The sequence below is a fragment of the Oryza glaberrima genome, chromosome 7 (assembly GCF_000147395.1).
Source record: "Oryza glaberrima chromosome 7, OglaRS2, whole genome shotgun sequence".
NCBI classification, from domain to species: Eukaryota; Viridiplantae; Streptophyta; class Magnoliopsida; order Poales; family Poaceae; genus Oryza; species Oryza glaberrima.
The window spans coordinates 23001611-23011808 of NC_068332.1; the positions used below are offsets into that span (position 1 = coordinate 23001611).

A 10198-nucleotide genomic window follows, 5' to 3' on the forward strand; every position below is an offset into this window, starting at 1 on the left:
ATTCACAAATTATCTTTCATTTGCAAAAATACCCATTTCGTTTTTTCTCTTATTAGATATATATAAACGATGGGGCTGTTCGTCTAAATGACAGGGCTACCCTGAGCCTGAGGCCAGACCGCCAGAGGAACTTCCCTGGGAAGAGGATCTTCTCATTTACTTTCCTCGCTAATATATGGATTTGTTAGATAAAAGAATTTATATGTTAGTGACACAAGTTACAGGAAAGTAAGTTAAAAAGTTCCCAATCTGGCTGCCCAGGCTTGACACCTGCTAGACCGCTAGAAACTATCAGAAGATCAAACTTCACGCTCATATCAGCTGGAGGGAAAGTACAATCACACCAGAAATAAGCCTGGCATCACGTTGAACAAGCCGTTCAACCCTGGTCATGCGAACCACGAGTAGCAAGGGATCAACACGCACTTGTTTATCCAACCAAAGGAGCTGTTGTTAGTTGTAAGTAGTAACTAAGTAGTAACGCACAGTGATGGGCGATATACTGGTGAATAACAAGAGTGTCTGATAAAACATGAGACTACTGTATCAGATAAACCATTCATTCTGTGCAAAGAACATTTTCATAGTGCTCTCTGTATCAAAACAAGACGCGCTACTGAGATCAAGGGGAGGAGAGGAGAAAAACGAAGAAGAAAATAGGGCTAGGAATATTGAGCTGAGCTGAGCTGAGAGTGGCATTTGCCCATTACAAACCTCCATTAGTTACAGACATCAACCTGTGATGGGGACTGTTCCCCAATCCCCATTAGACGTTTCGTATTGGCAGTGTATAATAAAATCAGGCAATATAAATGGCCAAGAATGGCAATGTGATGATGGTACTCTCCCAAAAACTTCTAATCCATACATGAGAGCAAAGGCGGAGAGGAAGGTGGATTCCACTAGCTAGATACGTACATCCACCACTTGTAAAGGCCAAACCCATAGATTGTCGTAAGCATAGCCATCCTTAGGGGATAGGGCTTAAATCTGCAGGGGAGAAGATAAAAACATGGTCAGTCAGTTTTCTGATTAATAGCACAGTTATATGAAGCTAAATCAGCAGTTGATCTAGGACAATGGAATTAACTGTCTAAGCATAGTGAAGCTTTTGTTAGAGGAAAGTGTACAGTGAGTAGACAGCTTCACCAATAAAATGCTATTCTTGTGAGTTCGGTTGGCAGTGCTGCCAGGGTAGTCTGTTGTGATCTGGCAACTTACAGTGTTATTAGTACCTTAGAATTTATTACTACAATACACTCAGCGAGAGATTTACAGCTGGTTTCTTGGCAATTGTCTTAGCAATGTCAGGATTTATGGCCAAGAATTATGTATAGAAGAGATTGAAGTGAATTTATCGCAAAAATTTATGAGGCAATTCAAAATTATAAAACCTTCTGACTGCCACTAGTCCACTACTGGATCTAATGCATTGTTAGGTATTTGCAGCAGGTCACTGGTTAAAACATGAGCACTAGTATATGTGTGGGGTACAAAAACCTCAGTTAGAAAATGCACAGGTGGTCGCAGAAACAAATAGAATAAGAACGGACAGATAAAGTGGAGTAATATATAGTGCTCCAAGCTATCTTCAGGAAAGAAACAAGACTCCCTATTGTATTTTGCTGAAAACAAAACTTGGGGAAAAAACGCCACAGACGCAATCTACTAAACCAAAGGTTAGTGTGGTTTCAAATGTCAGATCTCAATTGCTATATGCCATTTGCTACTTGTCAAAGCCAAAACACTGCAAGTAAAAAGAGTTTGATTTCCAGTTTCTATCACTTACCAACAAGCTTTTCAGAAAACAAAAGCACAAAGTTTGAAATGTTCACAGGTAATTGCTATTCTGCTTGCGATGAAACGCTACCAAGTTAAGTTGACAACTAAACAGTCGTAATTCATTTTATGAGTCAATTTCAAGACGTTAAAAGATAAGTCTAAACCCTAAATCAGAATGACTTCTATATACTTCTATATCTACAATCTTGGACCAAAATTTGAACCCCGAACAGAAAACATAAAACAAAAGCACAAGTTTTGAAATGTTCAAAAGTAATTGCTATTCTGCTTGCAATGAAACACTACCAATTTAAGTTGACAACTAAACAGTCGCAATTCATTTTATAAGTCAGTTTCCAGACATTAAAAGATAAGTCTAAACCCTAAATCAGAATGACTTCTATATCTACAACCTTTGGACCAAAATGATCAAACATGCAGGCTTGAATGATCAAACAAAAAACCAGAGTCAAACAACAAATTAAACTACACTGTTCATAGAAATCCTGGTACATACTCATTTGGATAAAATTGATAGTTCAATAAAATGTAGCGATTGACAGCCAACTTCGATCTGTCAAAAAGGCAAACTAATTAACACGAAATTGTCAACAATGTACTATCTGAGTTAGCACTTGTTTCTCTCAGTCTCAGCACTCCCCTGCCCTAGGAGGCCAGGACCGAGCACACCAGCACCATCACAAACGTACAAAACCCAGGAGCTAGATTTGGACACCGGTCAATTTTAGGTGTCTACAGTTTTACACCGAACTGGTGTGATGGGCTGATGGCACCATGAGGCAGCCAGATCACAATTGTAAAGGAAAAGGAGAGGTTAAATTCCAAAAACTCTGTTTGCTCCTTCCTAAATCACAATTTAGCATACTGCTCCTCTTAATATATTTTCGGGCAGATTCCAACTGCATATGATCATATCCCATGCAACAACCTGCTAACTAAGGAACTCGAGGCAGGCTGGAAGTTGCCCTCACACGCTACGCAGCTACACTAGCGCTTTGCTACAGCATCCCAGGGGGGCTCACACGGGCAGGAGTTAGCACCTAAACGCTAGAAAACCAGCCAGTCTTTTGTTTCCCACCATTTTCAGCAAAACAAATGCACATAGAGCTCAGGGCAAACTGTAGAGAACCCTTTTTTTTCTCTTCAACAAACAAACTGGTTTCTCCATCCACCTTTGGGAAATGACAAGCTGATAAGCAACCTCTGGAAGTGCATAAATTAGAGAGAAAAGAATTAAAAGCAAGTGCAAATTGTCCAGAAAGGTGATACCAGTTCATAAACCAAATCCGGTACTCAAAGCACGGACAATTCCACTGGTGTGCTAAGCATCAACAGCTCCTATTACTTATTTTCCACACTTCCTTTACTCAATTCGAGAGTTCTAAAAGCTAGAAGCGGCACAACCACAAACCAACTTCCAGCTGCCCTAAAGAACACAGTTAATAAGCCAGTGAAACTTTGCATTCCATAGCAGTATTAAAAGCATCAGGACCACCCACCAGCTGCCCTATAATTCTGCAACTAAACTAGTTAAGGCTTGCCAGTGTCCATTAAAATGGCGTTGCATACTGGAGACCGTGTTTTGTACAGAGAGGTCCAGAGCAAATCCGATTTCCTTTCTCCAATCAGGCACTGTATCATCAATCCTATAATTCTCAATCGCAGTTTGACGTGATAAGTGATAAATCACGGAGAGATCAAGAACACGCATGACCAATCCAGTAGTAGAAAACAAAATAGACAGAACTTTTGCCAATACCCACTAGAATTGGTAAGTTGGTATTGATCAAGAGAAACCTGAAACTGCATCAATTTCCTCGTCCTTCCGTGTCGAGAACCCAATTCGGCCATCAGCGAACGGAAATTTGCTCTCTAAAATCGAAACTAGCACAGAAAATTTCCCAAAACAAGCGATATTTGCCTCAACAAATTGTAAAATACAGCGATATCCTATCCGCTAGCACCCGATCCCCCCATGAACGCCAGCCAACCAACTCCAGGCAAAGCAAACCGAAAGACAGAAGGAGCAGGAGAGGGGAAGGAGGAGGGAGGAGGGCTTACTTCCAGACGTCGTGCTCGCGATCCGCGGCGGCTTCGGCGGCCGTGCGGCGGGAGGCCGGCATCGGGGTGAGCCACTGGGAGTAGTCGCGGTCGAAGAACTCCCAGTCGGGGAGCAGCACGCCCGCGATGGCCAGGATTCCGAACCCGTACGTCGCCGCCGCCTTCCGCACCGACGCCGTCACCACCCCCGTCACCACCACCGCCGCCGCTAGCGCCACCAGGCTCCGCCGCAGCATCTCGTCCCTCCCCATCCCACCCACCGCCGCTCCCACCCCGTCGTACTCCTCCTCCTCCTCCTCCTCCTCGAAGCTTCGCGGAGCCGAGTCGCGAGGCAGGACGAGGAAAGAGCGACTCCGCGGCTACGCCTCCGCGCGCGCGCGCGCACGATCTCTACGCCCTCGCCGCCGCCGCCGACGCCGACGCCGCCGCCCGCCGCGCGCCGCGGTTTCACTGCTCAGGGAGGCTCGGTGGTGGGGGCAAAGTAGGAAGGGTGGCTCACCAAGCGAGCGACATGGACTCGGTCTTGCCCTTTTTATCGTGAGGGTGGTGTCAGACTGACAGGGCGGTCCCACCCTCCGTGGACCAGCTGCTGGCCATGCCGCCCTTAATGATCAAGCTGGTCAATGAAGTTGTTACTTTCTCCGTGTCAAAGTTCATTTTTCACACATCTTAGTTATATCAATAAAAGAATAAAATACTGGTACTTCCTCCGTTTCACAAATGTAATTCATTCTAATATTTTCCACATCCATATTGATATTAATAAATCTAAATAGATATATATGTCTAAATTCATTAACATCAATATGAATGTACGAAATGTTAGAATGACTTACATGGTTAAGCGGAGGGAGTATTACTTTATCAAATATCAATATAACTATTTTTCATTTTATATTTACTCTCGATATAGTTATTTTTTATTTTTATAAACTTCGATGCTAGAATTATTGAACAATAAACTTATTTTAAGATAAATGGGAGATGTCAAGAATGAACTTATTAGACGGGAGATGTCAAGAACAAAACGGGAGGTAACTGCTAAGCAGACGTTAATCCGTCTGTGGCTGGAAGATTCAAAGTTTCAAACCGTGGAATCGCTTCTTAATCCCTCTGGTATTGAAGAAGTCAAGTTGCTAAGCATGAGTTAAGCTGGCTGACATAAGATTCGAACGTGAAATGGCTTCCAAATTAATCCCTACGATATAGATCGATGTAATATTTGGTGTTTTGAAAATTAACTTGTGCATAACAAACTAAGAAATACTCTCTCCGTTTCACAACGTAAGTCATTCTAGCATTTCCCACATTTATATTGATGCTAATGAAAGAGAGGAAGTAGATCAAATGGCTTTGATGTCATTTACTTATACAGTATCACGCAGAGTAAGATATGTCAACTTTGTTCGTGGGAGTGTAATAACATTGTGAAAAGTGTCTTGGATTTTTTTTCCGGGAGGAGTTTTAGCATTCCTAAGATACTCCCTCTGTTTCATTTTACTTAGACACCAGATAACATGTTGTATTATCAAAGTACTTATCGTGGTAAATATAATTATATATTCTACTTGCATTAATTGAAACATTGTAATTTAAAAGATTTTACTTATCAAAGATAAAATTGGCCGGCCGGTCAATAGTGTCGATTCAAAAGGAACGGAGGGCGTGTACCATTTGGTAAAAGTTAACAAAATGATAAAAATCAACTAAATTTGGAATAAGAAGACTACATTATAGTGACACACGTGATAATTTCGTTGAGCCTTGTCCTTTTCAATCCAGCTCGGGTCTCTAGGCTCTAGCCATTGTGAGTGTTAGGTTTAGGTTTGTAGAGATGCCAACAACTGCCAACCTCCTAACTTTGACATTTAAATACGCAGGTGAAATGAATTAAATTGAATAATCCCCCTAAAAAAAAGTAAGGGGTAAGGATCCACTATTCCACTTTGGTCTCTACTCCGAGCTGGGGGTTGTTCAGATTGATGTTATTTCAAACAATACCAAGTTTTGGTCAAGTTTTTAAAAATGTGCATCCATTTAATTTTTTTTACTAAACTTTGGTAAATACATAAGAAATCTTGTTAAAATTGGACAATATTGTTAAAATTTTGACAATACTAAATTTTGGTAAGATTTATTTTGTCTGCAATCTGAACAACCCCATAAACAAAATGGTGTATAGTTGATGAGGAAATCTGTTTGAACTAACTGAAAACAGTAATGGGACCGATCATCTGACTAATCCCCTTGGTTGTTTGCTAGTCGCAACACACAAATTAAGTATATCCTTCCAAATCGGCATTAAGAATGTGTACGGCGTGCTATCTATTGTAGCTTGAGTATAGTACATGCAATGGCTTTGACCAAAGCATGCCAACCTTCGTAGGCAGGTAAATGCTCTGTAGTCTTTGACTATGGGGGTGTTTGGGAGAGATCTCAAAATCATAAGTCAATGTTATGATTCATCTGTTGTCCAAATAGGAAAGGAACATAGGAGTATGATACTATGGAACAGCACACAGTTTTAAACATCCGACCCTGACCGACCCCTAACTTTTACATGATGTTTTAGACTGTTTTTGGGAGGTGAGGATAGGAGCACACCTCCCGCACACGTAAAACAGTGTGACGCATTTTCTTATGATTAATTAAATATTTATTTTTTTTCAAAAAATGAATTAATATAATTTTTCAAAGCAACTTTTGTATATAATTTTTTTTAAAAAAATACACTGTTTAGCAGTTTGAAAAATGCGCGCGTGAAAAACAAGATATGTGAGTTAGAAAAGTTGGAGAAAGAACACAACCTTAGTGAAAACCCTTCGTTTTTTTACCTATCCGTAGCGGCGACCATCCAGTTTGACTTAAGAAAAATAAGTTTTGTCTTTTAGTCTTTGAGTATATTTGGTCATCTAAAATTGAGGTCGAAATATATTGAAAAAACCTCAAAAGCAAGCAATTGAGTTTTGGTTAATTTAGTTCGGCCTTCGGTCATGACCGAAATATGTGATAGTTTTATGAGATAAAAAGATAAAACAAATTAACCACAATAAAATTATAGCCGCCATATCTCTGTTAGGACATATTTTGACAAATAAATAGCAAATACTAGTATATAACATGCCAATTCACTAAGATTCATAGCAGTTCTATCCTCTAGGCTGTGTTCGGGGACCCTCCTCCCCGGCACGTAAAACGAAACACATATTATTGCACGATTAAGTATTAACTATTTTTTAAAAAACAGATTAATATATTTTTTAAAGCAACTTTCGTATAGAAAACTTTTGTAAAAACACACCGTTTAGCAGTTTGAAAAGCGTGTGCATAGAAAATGAGGGAGATGAGTTGGGAAAGTTAAAATGAAAACACTTGACCAAACATTTAGTTTCGGTAAGTTTGATTCGGTTTTACCACCCCTACCTGTCTGCAAGGATGGCAAGTAATGAGAAAAAAATATATTTTTTGAAAGATAATAGCAAAACCCTTAATAGTAGCATTTCATTGTCACTCCACCATCCAAACACGACAACAAGAATTGTGCTCCAAAGTCTCCAGCATAACTTGTGAGGAAACATTGTACGCAATAAAGTACATCTAATTTGCCGACTTAAGAGTAAACATCAGCCAAGTCACTTAAGAGTACATCTAATTTGTTCCAAAGGGTTTTTCATTTTTGGTGAGTAAACATCAGCCAAGTCACTTAAGAGTACATCTAATTTGCCGACTAATACATATTTCACCTTGCGTGTGAACACAAAACTTATCATCAACATCCAGAACGTTTTTTTGTTCTTCTCTTCTTGTGATAGTTTCAGTTAGGGCTGTCAACGAGCCGAGCTCGAGCGAGCTCGTCTGTCCAAGCTCGAGCTCGAGCCGAGCCTATTCTACCTTCGAGCTTTTAGGCAAGCTCGGTTCGAGCTCGAGCTCGGCTACCGAGCTCGGTTATAAGTAGTATAATATATATATTAATGATATCTTTTGATAAGTATAATTATTTTCTAGTTAATCACACTAATAAAAGAGTAGAAAATGATTAAAATAAATATATTGTGCTAACACATGCTAATTTATTGTGTAAATAGATACTAATATATATATTTACCTATTAGTTTATTATATTAATAAGGTGAACATGCAATATGAACTATAAATAGTCAAGCTCGGCCAGGCTCGGCAAAAGCTCGAGCTTGGCTCGGTAAAGCTCGCGAGCTTTTGCTCAGGCTCGGGTTCGGCTCGGTTGAAGCTCGAGCCGAGCTCGAATCGAGCCTAGGATGAGCCAAGCTCGAGCTGCTCGCGAGCCTCGAGCTTTTTTGACAGCCCTAGTTTCAGTTGATCTACCTGCCCAACTGAAACCTAACCTGGACTAGAGGCAAGCTAGGTCAAAACAATTGGCCATCACACCCTATGCCATGTAGGGCCACGTACGAGCAGACGTGGACACGTCACCCACGTGGTAGCGTCTTATTGGACGAGGGGTCTCTTCTCCCCTCCTTTGTCCGTCCACGTGGACGTGATTTGGCCATCGAAGTGATACCACGTCCGTGTGGGAAGGGAAATGAATAGCGGGTGGTGGGCTCAGAACGGATTGGAATCCTCTAACGTCACGTTAGAGGAACGTGGTAACTAATATGTTAGGCCCCACTGCTTGCTGGCCCACCTACCAGTGATCAAGTCAAAAGGAAGTTTACGTCATAGGATCCTCTTCCCTCGGAGCAGGCGAGGAAATTTCAGCTTATTTCCTGATACTCTCTTCGTCTCACAATAAACTAACATCTTATTGAAATATGACATATTCTAATATAATAAATTTAAATATGCTCTATATTTAGATTCGTTGTACTAGGGTGGTGTTCTTTTCTCCTGAAGATGAAGATGAAGATTAAGTTTTTTACGCAAAACAAGGTGGTATTAATGTATAACTGATTGAGTTTTAATTATTACAAACTTGAAAAATAGATTAATATGATATTTTAGAGCAACTTTCATATAGAAAGTCCATCCAACTCTTGTTGGAGAAAAGAACAAGATCTAGGATGAGTCTGAAATTGATTTATTTTGGAATTGATGAGGTATGTTAAAACGACTTATAAAAAAATACAAACTAATTTATAGATAAAATTTTTTATGTGTTTTTAGCGCCTTAAATTTTAGTATTAGAAAAGTTATGTTAAAAATATTTTAAATTAAATTTGGAAATTTAAATTTTGGTTTTCACTTTCTACTGGTACAAGAGTTTCGTGCACGCCTTGGGCATCTACCCGGCGGCGCACTCGCCATGCGACTGGCCGGCGGCTGCCGTGGGCCCCGCTTGGCTTGCTCGTCCGCCGGTCAACCTCTCGATCGCTTTCTGCATCGCGTCGCGTGTATTGTGAATCATGCGGAAATTACACCACTTTCGTGTTCGGTGTTCACGTTTGTTCGTACCTGACCGGCTGACCCCACATGGCATAGGGCGTGTGCCAATGTTTTGACCTTGCCTCTAGTCCTGTTTGGCTTACTCCCTCCTTTCCAAAAAAACTCAACCTAGAGTGTGTTTAGTTCACGCTAAAATAGGAAGTTTGGTTAAAATTAGAACAATGTGATAGAAAAGTTAGAAGTTTATGTGTATAGGAAAGTTTTGATGTGATGGAAAAGTTAAAAGTTTGAAGAAAAAGTTTGGAACTAAGGCCCTGTTTAGATCCTCCAAAATGACAAAAGTTTTGCCATTTTGTAGCACTTTTTGTTATTTTGGATCTAAACACTAGTAGTAAAAGTTGGCAATTTGGCATTTGGCATTTACTAGTCCATAGTAGCAAATTGTGCCAAAAAGTGCTTTGGGACCACTCCTCTCTCTTTCTCTCTCACTTTAGTGTTATAATGGCAAAACTTTAACATGCATCTAAACACCAACTAGTAATTTTGCAATGACAAAACTTTTGCCACCAAAACTTTTGCCATTTACCATTTGCCATTCCAAATGAATCTAAACATGCTCTAAACAAGACCCTTGGTATTGGATGGGATGTTTGTCCAGATTTGTTGTACTATAAAACATCCCATCCAATATTAGGCTAATTTTTTTTTTAAGGACGGAGGGGGTATGTGATTATAGTCTATATTTGGTAGCTCAACTGAAACTAGGAGAACCAAACATGTTTTGGATTTTTTTTTTTACATACCATCTTTCTTAATGAAGCCTCTCTTCGACCGATCCGAAAAAAATAAATGTGTTGGATTTTTTTATAGAAAAATACAATAGAAACGCACATACTCACAAACACGCGTACGTTCACCCAAAACATTTTGGATGTTAACGGAAAAGAAAGTTGAAAGATGTACACAATGCTGGTGC

At 40.1% G+C, this 10198-nt stretch overlaps 1 protein-coding gene across 1 annotated transcript; it reads right to left on the reverse strand.

Annotated features, from left to right (window-relative positions):
• Nucleotides 1-523: 523 nt before the first annotated feature.
• LOC127778335 (signal peptidase complex-like protein DTM1) lies at nucleotides 524-4353 on the reverse strand. The gene is made up of 2 exons (XM_052304921.1): nucleotides 3865-4353; nucleotides 524-990 (listed from the first exon to the last, which is right to left on the reverse strand). The coding sequence occupies exons 1-2, from the start codon at nucleotides 4113-4115 to the stop codon at nucleotides 903-905; spliced, it is 339 nt and encodes a 112-aa protein (XP_052160881.1). The 5' UTR covers nucleotides 4116-4353; the 3' UTR covers nucleotides 524-902.
• Nucleotides 4354-10198: the final 5845 nt, after the last annotated feature.

Excerpts from the sequence above, each read along its gene's own strand:
- LOC127778335 (XM_052304921.1), bottom strand. The coding sequence starts at position 4,115 with ATGGGGAGGGACGAGATGCTGCGGCGGAGCCTGGTGGCGCTAGCGGCG. Across the intron at positions 991-3,864 it reads CGCGAGCACGACGTCTGGAA|ATTTAAGCCCTATCCCCTAA; the intron begins GTAAGCCCTCCT and ends TCTCCCCTGCAG.